The 18480-nt window shown below is 38.8% G+C and overlaps 1 protein-coding gene across 1 annotated transcript in view; it reads right to left on the reverse strand.

Annotated features, from left to right (window-relative positions):
* ITGBL1 (integrin subunit beta like 1) overlaps positions 1–18480 on the reverse strand; it is a 142533-nt gene that overhangs the window by 19432 nt on the left and 104621 nt on the right. The window contains exon 8 of the mRNA XM_075045897.1: positions 1475–1591. Coding sequence (XP_074901998.1) covers positions 1475–1591 — 117 coding nt within the window. The remainder of the gene's footprint in view (positions 1–1474; positions 1592–18480) is intronic.

The following is an 18480-nucleotide window of genomic DNA, read 5'->3' on the forward strand; positions in this document are numbered from 1 at the left end:
TGTTTCAAAATTAGGGAAATAAGCTTAAAGCATATGGGGTTTAAATTAATTAATTAAATTCTGCCATTCTCTTTGGACAAAGCTACTTAGACTAAAGAGGGGAGTTTATTCAGGTAACAGGGTGACCTAGAGTCTCTCCTGCACAGTAAAAAATTGGACACTGGTTCAGGTGTTGAGGTGATTGTTCATTTAAGTGTGAGGTGCTCTAGCCATCAACAAAAATTAAAACTATCGCTGTATCCTTCCTAATAAGGAAGAATGGATTTTTTGCCTATAATTTCCAAAATGTGCAATATAATTAGCAATATTAACATTGAAGCATTGTCATCAAATAATGTAAAATATGAATAAACAGAAGAGTTACTTTTAACCATGGAAGATGATGAATTTTGGTTCCCAACTACTTAATTTATAACAAATATGACCCAGTTTTTCAGTGCTTTTATCTGCTTTTATGTTCTTTATAGAAAATTAAATTTCAAATTATTCTTTTTCTACACATTCATATTATTGAATTACACTGAATGTTATAAACTATTATTATGGCTGGTTAGACAATCAAACTAGAATTTTCCATATATGCCTACATTCTGCATGGCAGACACCTTGAAGAAGTATTCCCTGTAGGCAGAATCTTTTACATACATAAGGACTATGAAGCAATATGGTTTTTTCTTACATAGAAATAAGGAATATAATAAAATATGTCATTGTTCATACCAAGTACTTTGTTAATGTTAAGAAGCAAAGAGTCATTTTAAAAATAAAAGCCACTAAAAACTAGAAAGGGAGTATTTAGGACAAATACTACTCACCTGTTTTTAAAATACCATATGGTATGTGTACATTTACATATCGAAAACTAACTTGAAATACTGCTTAACACCAACATATATTACTGAAAAATCAAAAAGTGAGGTTTTCACTGTCAACATTAAAATAAACCATCTGCATGTACAATTACTATGATAATGTATCATCTCAAGCATTTTTATATTCTTTCATAATATATTTTCACTACTTTTTTAGAAAACAAACATATCACTGTCAGTGAATATGAAATACTCAAAAGTATTGCTGATCATTATTACCTTTAGCTAAAATACAACATTCTCAGTAAAACATCAACTGTAGAAAACAAAAAGTAAAATTACCTAATTTTTCAGGTTTTCCTTTAAGTGTTTGTATTCTTCTCTATTGAACACTGATGGAATTTGGGATATACTACAGCAATTACATTTATGCTATTAGGTGTATTTAATCCACTTCATTGTTAGTGTTTCTGAAGTTTTAAAATAAATATTCACTAACACTCAATATTTATAGAGCTTGTTTCTTACAAAAATCTATAATCTATTATAATCAATCAGTGATGTCTATAGTGACAACATGTTATAAAATCAGGAGGAACAGAAAGTTATAAACCCTCAAGACTTATATTAATTATATTATACTATATTAAGTGAACGCATACCCCCACAGACATCACCGTCCGCATTTTCACACTGTCGATCGTCGCATTCACAGTTTTTGCCATGAACTCTGTTGTCCCCTGGAGGGAAACAAGTGCATTGGCCACATTCACATCTCCCTGTAAGAATAAACAATTGTTAGGGACATTATTTCAATAAAGTAAAATACATGAAATATAAACCCAAACTTATTCTACACCCTACCCACCAAAGACACACTACAAGTGACTCTGTATTAAAGTATGCACATAAACACTATTAAAAAAAAAAAAAAAACAAACAAAACTATCCCTCCTCCATGGCAACCAGAAGCAAATGATATCACTGTTATATCCTGGTGGAAACAGCAACAATAAGCAATCATTGGCATTGTATGTTTTTCTTATCTCAAGTTTACATAACAGAGCTATGGCACATGCTTAACTGCATAATTAACCTCTATAATTGATCTGAAATATTTAGCACATACCTCAGGAACTCCAAAATGAATGTGATTAGAATTAAATAGTCTACGCACGGGGCTATCTATCTAAGATATTTTCTATTCATGTAGAAACATAACTCTTCAGATACTCTGTCAGGCATTTGGAAAGCAAAAATCCCTATAATTTTTCTTGCCTAGACCCGAGGAAATAGAAGTCAAAAGCACAACCTCTGTCAGAGTCTTTCCTTCCATCAACCTGTTCACAGGAGAACGCCCTAGAGCTTAAAGGGGGAATAGAGTCACCCAAACTCCCACAGATCTTCTACTCCAAAGCCCTCAGAGCGGTGAGTATTAAATGGTCAGATGTGAAAAAAAATAAGATCAGGGACAGTCTTACTTTGCACATATATGAGACAAACTCAGTTCCGGGTACGATCGGTTTTGTTATTTCCTAACTTCTAAGGGTTTGCCTCTGTATTTTTTAAATTGTTTTCATGCAGTGCTACTGTGAGAATGCTCCAAATGTGACACAAACTGTGGATTGAAGTAATACGCTGATGGGCTTGGGAAAGAATATTGTGTGTAAAAAAGGGCTACCAGAGACATGGATTAGGATGCAGAAAAGCCTGTTCCTCTCAATCCAATTCAATCACATCATCAGTGAGACTCAACCTCGGCCTGGACACTGCCCTACTGACTGCAGAACCCAAATTGACAGTAGGAGCGACTATAGCTACAAAGTGAAAAAATCATGCAAGTGCAGCCTTTCATTATGTAACCAAACAGTTCAGCATGCGCAATATTTTTTCAGCATTTGCTGAAGTATTTTGCTGAATGGGAAAGGAGAACCTTAGTGGGGCTTTTCTAACTGTAGGTTTTGTGACAATAAAACCTTTGAAGTCAACGTACTCCCAGATCATTCTTAATCTCTTTTTTTTTTTTTTAACTTCTAACCTAAATTTGTTAAATTTGTTTTTTAAAAAAACAGTCTAGTTAAGTTGGAGTAGAGGGGGATCTTATTACTTATGGAAAAAATTCCCAGCTCATTTTATAGCTGCTGTACTCTTCATCTTCCCAAGCATCAATGTACATTGCACTTTCGAGCTGACATTTTGTGTGCCAGGATTCAATCTAGAAGAACATTTTACGATCAACTTAAAGTGCAAGAATCTTAAAAAAAGACATGCTGATAGAGACAACTAACAGCAAATACTTCATGATACCTTTATAATATACATAGTTTTAAAACTGTTGCATTGTCAATTATATGAGGATATTCGCTCCAAAAAGAAACCTATTACAGCAAGTGCATCTACCACACCACAAAATACAGCTGTATTTGGCAATCATGTCAACATTTAAAATATGATTACCTACAGAATGATTGATGTTATTTGCCTGCATTTTCTAAGCTATAATTATTTGCCAAGGACAGCTACATTAGAAACTGGAAAAAAATAATTCCTTAGTATTTAAATGTACAGAGATTTTTAATGAGTCCAACTCGTCACTATTTGGGGCTCTCACAGTCTCTTTCTATGCATCCACCTTGGACAACATGGCTACTTTTACAAAAATGTCACAACACAGTGCCCCAAAGCACAGTCAGTCACCCGTAGGCAGATAGGTACCTGATGACCAGGACCCATCTGTTGTGAAGGCTCTATAAAATAAACAAAAGAATCATCTTCAACAGTGGTATCCTGGCCAGCTAATGCTATAATAAGGAGGATGCCTGAAGGACAATAAAATCAGTTTAAGCAAGTTGCTTTGAAGATAAGAGTCAGCAGAGATGGAAAAGCCTCCAGAGGGACAAGCAAAGGAAGGTTCTGTAATGAGTGTCCTGCATGTTCTGTAATTAAGCATTACCTTCTGTAATGCTTAATTTAATAAGTCAGAATGACCTAAGAGCCACTCAGTCGCTGGGCACTTGCACTGGAATGGGAACAAGTTCCTCTCAGTCCCTGCTGCAATTAATATTTATTCATTCTAGTTTCATGTGCAACTGTTTTACCAGCAAAAAAAATGAGGAATATCCCATCCCTAGGCAGGCAGGGCACATTTTTGTCATGTAAGAGATACAAGCTCAGGTTGTCACCTCAAAATCAAGCACAAAGGGGATTTCGGCTCTACTTCTCAATCTCATCTTAGCTAATGAATAAAATACCAACACATACATTCAAAAAAACAAAATAGCTTGTTGATATCTGTGCCTTGTATTTTATTTTGGCTGGCTCCCACCCAAGTTCAACGTATGATTTAGATCATCTGACTGTGGACCTCAACAGAACAGAAAGTGTCTTGAAAATGGACAGAAATCTCAGTCAGTAAGTGCTCTGGAAGACAATTTCTCTGAGCCATTTCTTTACTTTTAAATATTCAAAGATACAGATATAGTAGTTTAGTACGCTGCTGCTGAAACTGATACTCAAATTCTTAGTTAATAATTTCTTTTTTTTTACTAATTTGACAAAATCAGTGCTAGGAACATGAGAAGTGTGTTTAGTGATAGAGCTAGATAATTGTAACTTTGTACTGGCTTAAAAAGTGTATTTTACCTCCAAAAGCATGGAGATTTTTGTTAGATTATGTAAGGTGGGGTCACTCTCTGGAGGTAATTTAGCAGAGAACTGAAGTCCTACTGTTCTGAACAGCTAACTACATAGGATGTAGCAAATGTAAACTTCAAAGGCTCAGTTTATTTCCAAATAGATAAACACAAAAATTAAGAGCAGTCTGTAACAATTTCAGATTGCTTCCCTGGGAAAAGCAGGGTATTTGCAGGGTAAGCTTACTTCAGCCATACTGCTATTTTGTCAGATGTAGCTGCTACTGAAATAACAGAAGGCACACCTTATGCTGTGACCTTCTTCTCTTAGTTATTGTGATAAAATACTTACCATACAAATTCAATCATTCAAAAGTAATTTGAAGCTCACATTATACTGAAAAGGGATCAGCACTTTACTAAACATACTCTTTCTTTGTCTAGAATAATAGGTTTACCATAGCAACCTGATTATAGAGGAAAAGCCACTGCCAAACACATCCTAAAATCTCTTTGAATTCCAGGGCATAAAGAAACAATTAAACACACGAGGTCTATAATATTCTGCACCTTCTCAACCCTCTGTGCAAGAGGTACACTTTGAGTAAAAAGAAACAAGTTCACCTCAGACATTTTATAGCAAGTGGCTTCCTCTCCTTGCTAACCAGGGAGAGTAAATTTTATTGTCTGATGACTTCAGATGAAGAAAGCTTTATGATGGAGGTTGTATTAGCTATCAGCATTGAAAAGCTTAACCTACTTATTCCAATGCAAGATCCCCAAAATAGAATAATCATACAATACATTTATTTGTCTGCAGTCTTAATATTTCCTCGCACTCTGTCCTCCCATTTATGTCAATAGGACTATTAATCTATTACCGATAATTGGTATTACTTGACAACTGAAAAAAGACCAACTTAGGGTGGGGTTTTTTTTGTTTTTAAAGGGCATTAAAGTGCCACATCTCATTAAAACACGTTTGTTAGATAACTGACTCTAGAATTCTAAAAAATCTGTGCCTTAAGTATTTAGCTTTTGATTTTATTCATAATTTACTATAGCATTTTTCCAGTCCTCTTGTCCAACAGTTATGAAAGCATAACTAAAGTAAACAGTGCCTAGACTTACATTAAACCTGCTCCCACGCAAATTGCTGTGACCATTAGCTGCATGCATTCAAACCAATTTCCAGCTGCCTATATCGACTGACTGAAAGTCTCTTTTATATAGGTAATTTTCATTTTAAAACACTGTGCTAGAAGTATGTAATTTGCGTAATAAAACATTTTTACCTTGTAATTGCCAGCAAAACTATCAGGAAGAAACAGCAATAGCTTTCAATGTAAAAATAAACACTGAATATAATAAGATGTACTTCATTGTCTTTTCCTGTCTATAACTCTACAACATAAAGGATTGTTCTGTGCATGGCGCTGAATTTTTATCTTCTAAATGAAAACAAATATTTTATTTTTTTTTAATGTGTAAGGAATACAGCACCAAATTGCACTGACATTGTGCTAAAAGCAAACCAGGTTTATTGGTAACTCAGAAGGATGGTGCTTCATAAACAGAAGGGAATGTGCCTTTAGGAAGGACTTTTCTGCCCCATGGCTGTCCCAGGCTTAACATCTGAAAGCATTACCTATCAGAAATTGCAATTTCTTTGTTATCAAGCAATCTCAGGCAACCTGAGCACATTCAGTAAAGCTGCTGTGTCTTTCTGCCAGCAGAACCCATTTCATGCTGGATAAGAAAAGATGATCTAAAATGATGTTCAGAAATGGCAAATCAGAGAAGGGGGATGGGAAGATTTGTATAGAAGATCACAAAGTTTCAGGGGACATAGTAGGTAGGGAGAAGCAGATGTGACTTATGGAAGTAATAGATAAGAGGTAGCAGCTTCAGGTAAGGAAAAGGAAAATTCACTGAGTGGCAGAGGGAAAAAAGACCAGTAAAGGGAATGAACAGTACCACAAAATGGGCAACCAAAATGCAGCGCTTGCCAAAAATAGGGTGGACGATCTCATCATGCCTTGCATAGTCCGAGGTGTTAAGTGCAGTGCAATCCAGCTGAGCTTGATCAATGTGGAAAAATTTATAGACTCAAACAGAAAACAACTACAAACTTCTCAGTGGGCACACAGTTTATTTTGCACATCCTATTCCCAAAATGGCCCGGAATGACTTCCCACACCTAGAATGTTTTTTGTTGTTGTTAAAAAAAAAAAAATCATATAAAAATATTGTACTGACTAAACAAAAAAATAATTCTGCCTTATATGTGGAGGGATCCCTGGCTTTTAAATAAAACACTGGTAATTCTTGGACCTGGCTGGTTGGATAGTTTATGAGGTGCCAGAAGAAAGGAAACTTTGGAAGCATCTTTAGTATGTGCAAAAGTATCCTTGGAACCTCTTTAAACACCTGAATAACTGGCTGATATCACACAAACTACGAAAATCTGGGGATTAGTTTCTTACAAGGATTTTGGGCAAGTGAGAGCAGTGTTCTACTTCTAATATATGAACAATGTCACCTGCAACTTCTAGTTATGTGGGGAAAAAAGTAAGTTTTCCTCTTTTAAAAAAGCTTTATGAACTTATATCAGTACAATTCTGTTTGTCTCCAATGCTCCAACATGTCTGAAGTTTTGCAACAAAACAGCTAGATGGGCTAGCATAACTCTGGTGATACACCTTCAGCAAAAGGAGTTCAACATCTACATGAGAAATCAATTCTCTTGCTGGACTTGAACACTCCTTTCAGCACTGAAGTGCTATTTTACCATCTCAGAGAAATGAAGAACATCAAAGCCCTTAAATGCGGTTTGTTCTCTCCACAGAGTGCTCAGCTGTAGCTGCAGAGTGAGGAAGGGTGCACTGTGCTGCTCATCGCAACACGCCGACCTTCATCCCGGGTACCAATGTTGGTCCATTCCCGGTGAGCAGCAGCGACAGGAGCGGAGGTGTGTATGAGACGGATCATCTCGCGTGGCATCCTGGCTCTGCTGTGCTCTGCGCCTCGTGAGTCTTTGCAGGAAAGACAGAAAGCCAACAGCCCAGGAGAGGACATCTTGTACAGCAACTTCCTTGCATTTGAAACATCAAATGGGAATATTGACAGGTTTGTATTGTAACTGAAGCTACAAGAACCACGAAGGATTTCGTTTCTTAGTGTCCACAGGATCGCTCTATTAGGTTGTTGGGGGTTTGGGGTGGGGGGCTTGTTTTTGTGGAGATCTTCTGGTGAAAACTGGGTTTTCCACACAAGGTTCAAGCAACTAGCACTTTTTTTTCTGCAGTATATTGTGAAAAATAAGATTGTGCATTTATGTCCTCATACTCAAGATGAATCGTGCTTCAACACAACTAGAACACAACAAGAACAACTACTTGTTCAGATTTGGATTGGGAACTAACTGTCTGTTTCTAAATCAATACACAGAAAACAAACATGCCTTAAGTCTACTCATAAAAAGAGATTATTTGCAGCACGACTGACCCAAGACCTCAAGTAAAGATATAAAAGCTCCAGAGAAGAGCTTAGCTGAATCATACAGACATAAAATGAACAGAAAATTGCTTTAATAAATCTAATTTCCAACTTCGGAATTTTTAACTACTTTTTTTCCAAGAATTTTGTATACTGAAGCGAACTTTTAGCAGCAAGCTCTGAGATTTTTATTTAAATAGCACCAACAGTAGCTAAAGCATGTAATTGGGTTAAATATCTGTATTTTCCTTAGTCTTGCTAGGCACCTCTCAACTGCAATAACTGCATCAGCTACTACATTCAGCACTGTCAATAGGGCTGAAGTAACTGCAATCAACTAACTATTATCATATAACTATATCACACACTTAGAAAACTTGAATCTATAGCTGATAACTTTTTGTTCCAGATTGTATTATCTCTCCTTAGGCCTATATTTGGCTTCAAAGGCCAGGATAATTTCACTAATTGCTTATGTTGATACACCTGTTTTTATTTTAATTTCCATATCATGCTTGGAAAACCTACTCCAAATCTCTGTTAAGTGCGTAGTGACACTGGGCCATCCAGTGCTACTTGGAACATCATAGTCCCATGTGGAAGGGCTAGGAACAGGTCAAAAGGTTTCACAAGGCACGTGCAATGCAGGGAGCATCATGGTGGCTCTGGGGACTTTGCTGTATACAGCTTCTCCTATCCTTTTCCTTTAGGAGAAGGTACCTAAAGTCCCATGTCTGCTCATAACCTATACTCAGTGTCTTGCATCCTTGGTCTAAAAATTTGGCCTAAGAAAAACAGCAGAAAGTCACAAATCAAGAAATTCTTTTGTGAAAGCTGCCTGAGACTTTCCACTATTGTACATATGTTTCATGAAGTTGTTCACTGGTACAAAGTACCAAGCTGTCCCTCATATAATAAGGTGTGGGGGTTTTTTGTCAGACAGAAAATGTATGTTTCTTTTAATCTTTTTAAAAAGGAATTGCTTTATAATGTGAAAGGAGTATTAAAAAAGCTCTGACAATTTAGTTTTTCCTTAAGGGAGAAAAAAAAACCCCAACACAGAAAACAAATATCCCTAAGATAAAAACCCTGGAGAAATAAAAGATAAGTATGTTATCCCAAACAAAAGAACTCTCACAACAGCGCAAGCAACTGAATATCCAGGATTGTAAAAGATTGCAAGGGCAATTGCAAGTGGCTGAGACTTGCCCCCACACACACTTCAGTACACAAGGCATGTATGACTGGAAGCCTAATTGCCCAGTTGGCGTATGGCATGTGAAGTAAATGCTCTTCCTTTGTGACAGCCTGATAGTGAAATACTTCTTTTGATAAATCCACTCAACAGCACCACTTTACAGATTTAGCATCAGATAGTCTTTTACAGCTCTTGCTGATCACCACTACTGATGCGTATCTTATTTTCCATGTTACCTTCTTTCCCCTCGCTCCCTCTCTTGAAACATTTGGGTAAGAAGCACTGCTGTGTTGCTCGTTTCCTTTTCAGATTGTTAACTTGTTGACATCTGCTATCATCATCAAGCCGGCATGTCTTCTCCATCTGCCTCCTCGCAGTAGCAGTGCTTTGAGGATATACTCCTTGAAGGCTGCTATTGTGTTTCTGCACAGCCAACAGGGAAATTCTAGAGGACTTCCAGGAGAGGATTCATCGAGAACACCCCTGCCCACTTTGCAAGAGCAGAATTTTAGCCATATGCCTCGCTTTTCCTAGTGACATCTTCCTCAGGTCTCCCATTGGGGGCACGCCCTTGACAATTCACTCACTATTTTAAGAGGACAAGTAGGACTACAAAGGCAATTACTTCTTTCTTCAAAAGAAATGTGATAGTCAACGTCACCACACAGAGGAGAGATGTGTGAAGAAGACAAGAAAGAAGGTGGCAAAACACTTTCTAAAGAAATGTGTTGTTAAGGCAGAGAACAGTGGAAATGGAAAAGGAGGAAGAGGAGTCCGTTGGGGAAAGAGAGAAAAACTAGACAGCAGGCCAAATGTCACTCCGAAGATGTAAAAACCCTGGAGTTCAGCAAGCCATCATCTGATTTTTTTCTACACTTCCTCCCCTCCCCTCCTCTCTCACCCCAGTAAAAATAGTTCCTCTTTCTTCCATCAACCTCTTTCTTTTCTGCTTTTTTCTCTACTTTTTTTTTTCTCTTTCCACTTGTCCAATGGGCCCTCCCCTCCTTTAAAATGTTTCACCGCTGGGTACTGAACATTTTGTACTTCTACAAATCACCTCGTCTTTCGGATGACCCCATGTTACATTCTCTAGCTTGCACTGAGCTCTGTCTTTTCATCTCTTTTTCATCCTTTCCTTCCAAAACGCTTTCAATAACTCAAACTATCAAGAAAAACTACTGTAAAGAGATGCCAATAAATCAAGTAAAGGATACGCAGCATTCTACTAAAACTAACATCTTCTCCACAGAATATGAAAAATGAAGTATTGTGTTTGATTTAAGGGACCTGACTTGAGAATGCTTTTCTTTCACCTTGACAACTATCAGGAAAAATAAGTCTCATTTCCCTTTCAGCCTGTCCAACTGTCTAATGCTTAGCATAAGCTGCTGTAAAGTATTTTCTAGCAAAATCCAAACGTAATCAAGGGGCACAATCCAACAGCGAAAAGATATATGAAACACAAGGACATTGTTCAAGAAGCTGTGATGGCTTTTGAGCCATTTACAGCTTTATGCATTTGATTGCCTTATCATCCAGAGGATTGACTGCTTACCCCTTTTTTACATGATCTGCCATGTAATGAGTCATAGCACTAATTCCGCAGAGATATTTAATTTGCAGATTAATTTACTAGAAAATGTCAACTGCTTTGTGGAAGTTTAATCACCAAAATGTTAACCTTGTTCACTTCCTGCTGATGCCTGTTGTTTATTAGGTTGTAAATTTCAAGATATTTTAGGGTTGTAATACAAGCCTATCTATTAAAGCGTTTAAACTCCTAGACACTCTGCTCTTTGAAGCTTTAGCCAAGATTAAAGAGCTTTATAATGGCAAAACAACAATATGAAAAGATTCAACTGCATAGCAACCATCAATATTATTTGCAGATAACAGACTGCTAAGTTCAGAAACCATAGCAACAAATGACATCACACTGTATCTACCTTATTGATTAGCTCTCACCTCAAGACTTTTTCCAGAAATGAAAGACATTACCCAGCAACTGCATCATCTACTGAGTTGTTCCAAGTTAAAATGCTCTTACCCTCCATTTGTAAGCAAATTTTTCCTTTTTCTTGCCAACTGGCCAGATTGTGCATTAGCCTCTAGTTACAAGGCTCTATTTAATCTGTTGTAAAGACACTGCCTTATGGCTCCTAAAATCTTTGCCCCAAATATAATGGCATCTGTGAAATAATGCTTCTTCCCAGCGCCCAAAAAGGTTGGCTCTGAGGAAAAGTATGTAATGTGTAATGAGGGAATTAAAGGCATGATTGTAACAGCTTTTTAAATGCAAGCTTCATCTTTAGAAAGCAACACAATCCTTCATTTCCTCATTCTCTGATTTCAAGTATTAGTAGTAAATTCTTCACTGCAGGTAACCCCGAGTTTACAGATTTCAGGAAGAGTGCATAGCAACAATAAAACAGTGAGCCAAGAGTTATCAAAGGAGACCAGCTAGGCACATCATGTATCACCCTACAGGTGTACTTGTTTAAACTTCTTGAAAGTAATACCCTCTTTGCTCATCTGTCTCGATAGGACCCCATGAGCAGGCAAGGACACTGTCTGTTAAGACTGAGTTAGAGACAACAGGTATAATTATAAGCATCACATATTTATACTCAGCCTCCTGTTTGGAGGACCTGAATAAAACCCAGCAATTAAAAACAGTTAGCAGTTTTCAAGCTAGTCGAAACACATGCATCAAGTAATTAAAGCCTACCAGTGAGCTCACACTATTCCTTCAATGCCTGCCACAGAAAAGATGGATTTGTGATCAGTCTCCAAACCTTCCTGACAAATAGAGCAGTACTCCGAAACACTAAAATTAAGGCATTTTATTTCAATCAGTTAACTCAAGCAACTGCTATGAAGAGCCTAAGACTGAAAACAGTTGCCTATACATTAATATTGTTGCTAGTTCTGAGAGCAAGAATTAGGTTTACTGCGTGCCTTGGGCCCAAAGTTTCTAGAAGGATCACTGCTAAATAAGACATACGCTCCTGCCAAGATTTCTGCTTTGATTGGAACTGACTTTCACTTTGCCAATCAGTCACAAGCAACAGATTTACCTGTGTGCTTCAGCTGGAGCTGTGTAACACAGTAGTCCCACTGTGCGGCTGCCCACCCCTTCTCTACCACCGACTTTCAGTCCTGACCCACGTTACCACCAGCTGCTCTGTGTCTGCTCCCAGCGGCACAGCCCACTGAAAATGCTGACGGCTAAGAAACATGTCCAAAAGAGCCTCAACCCTCAGTCAGTGTCACCCACCGGGCGGGATAAGGCGGCACCGATGAGCAAAAGAGGTGCTTGAACCTGAATGGAAACTGGGGACCGAGAAAGCATTGTTCACATCAGTGCAGGGGCTAATATATATATATATAAAAATATACACACACACACACACACACACACACTATGTATATATATATACTACCCAACATGAACTTCTGGTCATGCCAGGGGAAGTTTATGTAACTCACAATTCGTCCTATAATTCCCCTCTCAAAAGAGGGAGGGAGAGAGAAGAAAGAGTCCAACATTCCCCAGAAAGCATTAAAAGCTCCCCAGCAGACAGAGAATGCAAAACACACGACCAGCCATTAGTCCCTTCAAAATTTCCCTCAATAAGATTTTGAGGAAACATGGGCCACAAAGTGCCAGTAATATGCTTGATATTAAATATTGTACCTCTTTTGCTTTAAGGATATGGCTAATCTTTTTTGTCTTTAAAAGTCGCTGTTTAAAAAGTGAGAATTTTATCAACACTGATATATGCAAAAATTTAAGATGAAAATAAGAATAACAAAATGTCATTTTTTTTATAGCATCGGAAACATTCTGAAGTCAAACGAAGCAAAAATAGAAAAGCTAAGGTGTATTATATAAATCAGAGAGTAAGAGGATCTTTTACAACTGATTAAAAATGTTAAGACTGTAAAGCCTGATAAGTGCTGTAGGGAATTCTACGCTAAATTGAAAACATCTATCTTCTTCTGTTTTGGAAATAAGTATAGATATTACACAAAGTACTGCTTTGTCAATCTCCTCAGCCATCATGTAAGAACACAAAGACAATGCAAACAGTGCTTTCTACAAACCAATTGCTTTATTAAATATTTAAAAATTCATCAGAAATGACATTGCTAGCTAAAAAAGCAATCCTTTCAAGGAAAAAGCAACATTCACTGCAATGGTTTCTAGCAAAAAATATCTGCCAAGCAAAAGAGCAACTAAGAAGAGAAACCTGGACCTAGCCAGTGGACTGAGTGGTTTTATCTTTCTGGGTAGAGAAAGAATGCATCAAAGCCATCTGCTGTAGCAATTTGTGTGCCTTTTCTCCCCCCAAATACTTTGTCTAAGCAGGTCCACTAAACTGTAAACTAAACCTGCCCCACCAATGAATATATGGAGGACATAGTGTTCCCAGAGACAGCAGTCACTGTTACAGAAATCTGAAGGTAGATGCAACTCTCTACCCACTCCAGCTATGTAGGAGCAGTTCTTTGCAACTCCAGCGCAAGGTTACTCCAGTGGAAAGAACGAACTCAACCCTTCGGATAAACCACGCTTGTGGTTGATTTTGACAGCAGATTCCTAGATGAGGAGAATGGGAAACATCTGGCCATGAAGTCAGGTTACCAAAGCAAAACCTGTAACAAAGAAGAATCAGGCTTGAAGGATAAGTTTGGGGTGCTCCAAACACCCAGAAAAATGAAGAAAAGAAGATGTGAAATGGAAGGAAAGAGGAGCAAAGATGCCTGCAAAACCCAGAATCATTTAGGTTGGAAAAGACCCTTTAAGATCTTTGAATCCAACCGTAAACCTAACACTGCCAAGTCCACTACATATTTTAAATACCTTCAGGGATGGTGACTCAACCGCTTCCCTGGGCAGCCTCTTCCAATGCTTGACAACCCTTTTGGTGAAGAAATTTTTCCTAATATCCGATCTAAACCTCCTTTGGGGCAACTTGAGGCCATTCCCTCTCATCCTATCACTTGCTACTTGGGAAAAAGAGTCCGACACCCACCTCACTACAACCTCCTCTCAGGTAGCTGTGGAGAGCGATAAGGTCTCCCCTTATCACTGAGGAACAGACAAGGGAGGCAGGTAAGTATCAGAGCTCACAGAATAATAAGCGGGTGATGGTGTGAAAACAGAAAGTGAGGTGATCTGACAAAAGAAAGAACAAAGGAAGAAGGACAACCTGTGACTGACATTCAGCAAAATACGGCAGATTAATCTCAAAAATGCAAGGGTATGCAAAAAAGGTGAGGATGAGTAGCTCTGAAGAAGATGCTCCAGCAAGTGGAAACCCAGGTATCCTCAGGAAAACTTTTCCAATTTGCAGAAAAGAACAGGCATTAAAAGAGAATTAAAGACAAGAGCTAGCTCAAGCAGTGGTATGAAGAGAGAGAAAAGCTATATTATCCTCTAAAAGCAAAAGAACTTCTGTCCAAGCCAAAATTACTTTATCTAAGGAAAGAGCCAACACATTTTCCATAATAATAAATAATCAGACCCCATTTCCATAGGAAGACAGCTCTGATTAATCAAGACATTCACCCTGCTGAACTATGAAGCAATGTAAGATTTTACAGACTGCTGAGTCTACAGAAAGAGACACTATTTCCTGCACCACGGAGGTTCAAAACTTTGCCAGCTGATTTTTATTGTCTGAGAAAAATTTTTGTGTCACTGCTATGGCCACCTTTCCTCTTACACATTAGCACCAAACCACCTCTGAACCACCATGGCTCATAAGGATTGAATGGTGGCCATAACGCATGGGAAGCGTGGTGGCACAGTTAGAGAACTTGTGCTGACCTGGAGAAAAATAGTGTTCCCACTTGGCTGTTCAGTCAAGATAGATCCCTCTTTCAGTAAAAACAACCATTCCTATACGCTTACTTGTTATAATTAGAGAGGGCATCAGGGATCACAGGGCATGGTTGCACCTTCTGAGTTTTGCCATGGATCTGCATTTAGGCAAATCATTAGCAGTCCACCGTCTTGTCTACAAGAATGAAACAGGATTACAGCACCCGAGAGCAAAGCACTAGCAACCAGTGCATTAAAAGCAGTCAGCAAAGTGGCGTTATGAAAAAAAACCAAAACACAACCCCACAACCTATGCCTTGCAAGGAGGGGAAATTCGCAACGAGCATCTCCAGATGGAGAAAGACAATGTGGGGGGAACCGCCTCTTACAGCTCATACAGTTACTATTTAGCAGCTGACAGGAGCTCTTGTGCCACTGGGAAAGTCAGGCGCTGGTGGCCCTTGGCTCCTGCTGCACTCAAAGGAGCCACAAGAGCTGGCAGCTCTTGGTTTCCACGAGTGCCGATGCCTCGCAGGAGCTTGGTACTTCTAAGCCCATCGGCTCTGCTTCTCGTGGAGGTATCACCATGCTCGGGGCAGGAGGCACTTGTGATGAAGCAGGCAGCTCTGCAGCAAGTGTAAAGTAGCATTTGTTGCTCATGGCTTTCACTGAGAGGGATTAAACTGGTACGAGAGACCAGACAGGAGGCAAATCCCAGTGGCGAGAAACATTGTTCCAGCAGTAGGGTGGCATCTCTGATTTTAGCACGGCATGAATTAATGCTAAAGCCATGTTCGCTCATATGGATTTTTACAGACTATCAAAAATTCACCTCAGCCCTTTCCCAGGAAATGTCAGAGCTCTGTTTAGCAAATAAGAAAAAAAAATAAAAACAATTACTGCTAACCAGATTGAACACAATGAGTTTGGCAAGCTCTGTCATACCTGATTTCAGCTGGAGATCAGGCCTAGATGGAGCATTCCACACTTAGCATAAACATCTCATTAGAGAAACAAAATAGGCCTGGTATTACCAGTTTAAATTTGTCAAAATTGCTTTAAACACAGCATGAATGTGGGATTTACTTTATTGCTGTTTTAGAGAAAAGTACCCCAAATTACTCAAATAAAAGCAACAGTTTAATGCTATGCTTAAAAAGCAATTAATTCTGCAGATCTATTTTTTAAGCTAATAAAGGTTTCCTTTTGTTTTGCTTTGTTTAACAGCAAACAATAATGAACTAAACAGCATTTATTTCATAAAAAAAGGTGGATTGTCTCCTCTTTGCTAATATAGTCATAAGAAAATTGTATTTGAGCCTCCTCTCAGTAGTTCCATGCAACTGAAAAACTGGCGTGTTATTAAATTCCTGTGCAGGAAGATGTAAGGTCCCAGCAACTGCTTGGATTTAAACCCTTCTCCCCATGAACCTGTGTTATGGTGGAGCACTGACAGCAGCAAATAAGAGGCTGCCACAGAAGAATTAGGAATTTTGTTGCTATTTTCATTTCCCCCTCCTGGAGTGGGGAGGTTACTGAGGCTTGGTGCTGAGGGAGTGGGAAGAAATAAGGAAAATAATCAGTAGAACTCATTATTTTTCTGTGAGAAAAAGTGGGAGGCATAAGTTACAGGGGGTGGTAATTGTAGATCAGACAAGGGCAGAAACTGATACTCAGTTGTGAGAGGAAAAAGAGCAGTGGAGACATCAGCTGAAAATAACCAGCAACCACATGTACTATAACATCAGTAGCATGCAAGACACGTCAAAACTCTTGCAGTGCACACAAGCGCACACTCACAGAAATGAAGGATTTATTTTAAAAAGTCAGTCGCTCTTTGCTTCTTTCCCAAGAGAAGCAGCCCTGCCTCCTCCCCAGCAGTGAGACCGCAGGCATCTCGGCATCGCTGCTGGAGGTGTCGGGTCTCTCCACCTTGCACAGTCATAGTTTGGATTTCAGAAGCTACGACGGGAAAAGGGGTCAGCAGGCAGAGCAGCAGTGGGCAACTGCCAGAGCAGGCTGCGTTGCAGCAGACCTGGACAGCCTGGGATTGCTGCTCACAGGATCTGGAGCCTGAGCACGGGCAGATCACAATGACAGAATTTAATATTTTCCCTGAAGCCTTCATTATCAGCACTGGTGCTTAAATGAATGACTCATTCATCTATCCTGCCTCAAAGATCACAACAGGAAACATTACACCCATTTCTATCTGTCTCTCCACTACTTTATTTATAGCTGCAATTAATGAAAAAGAAATGTATTTTCCCAAGAAGTTTCACTACACAAGTGAAAACTATCTACAAACCAAATAGTTTACACAGTATAAGAAATACATGTAAAACAATACACCCCCCCCCCTCACTTTTAGTATCTATCTGAAAGACAGTCTAGGCTTACCCTAAAAAAGCCACCACTGCTAAGCAGAGGTTTAGTGTTCAGAAGACCAATAAAATCAGCATACAAAACCAAACAAACCCCACCCCAAATGTCAAGAGACATGCTGAGTGCAACATTTTGATAGGACAATGGGTAATGGTTTTAAACTAAAAGAGGGCAGATTCAGATTAGATATAAGGAAGAATTTTTTTTATGATGAGGGTGGTGAGGCACTGGAACAGGTTGCCCAACGAGGTGATAAATGCCCCATCCCTGGAAACATTCCAGGTCAGGTTGGATGGGGCTCTGAGCAACCTGATCAAGTTGAAGGTGTCCCTGCTTGTTGCAGGTGGGTTGGACTAGATGACCTTTAAAGGTCCCTTCCACCCCAAACCATTGTATGATTCTATGATTCTGTGTTTCTGTTTCTATATTACAAATGCAATTATTTTCATGGGCATTTTTCCCCCAAAAGACCTTTATCTGAAAAACTGTACTACATACTGATACAGATATCTTCTATACACAAAACCCATGCAAGACCACACGCATACAAGTGTTTCTTAAAGGCAAAAAGTAACAAATGCTGAGTTTTCACAGCAAGCTCTACCAAAATCACATGATCACATGACTTATCATGACACTGAAGATCAATTCCAGGGAAAATAACCCCAACACCACCCCAAAATGTCAGATTAAAATAACTTCCAAATGGAGGAAAATTTGGAATGGCAAGAACAGTATAGTTTGCAACATGCACACAGATCTGCAACAGTGTGAAAGGCACTCACAAGTCAAACAGTGCAATTCTGTGTTTCATGTCATTTTCAACAAGTACACCCAAAAACCAAACACAGAACAAGCCCCTGGCTGCTTCTATACTAAAGGGTAAGAAAACGCTTCAGCTTTCACCCCATCCTTCTGCTTCTGCTAGTGAGGAGATAAAACCTTTAAGGATTGATCTGTACAGTCTTTCCAAACAAAGCTGGATCCAAAACTCAGTAATCAGCATGAATACAGATGCTTAGCAGAGTTTAACAACTGAAGCATGCTGCTACACTAATGTGGTTTCACATCTGGAGCAAGACCTTGTATGGCTAACATACTATGAAACACAAACTCGGACCTTTC

This window comes from Buteo buteo, chromosome 14, assembly GCF_964188355.1.
Source record: "Buteo buteo chromosome 14, bButBut1.hap1.1, whole genome shotgun sequence".
Taxonomy (NCBI): Eukaryota; Metazoa; Chordata; class Aves; order Accipitriformes; family Accipitridae; genus Buteo; species Buteo buteo.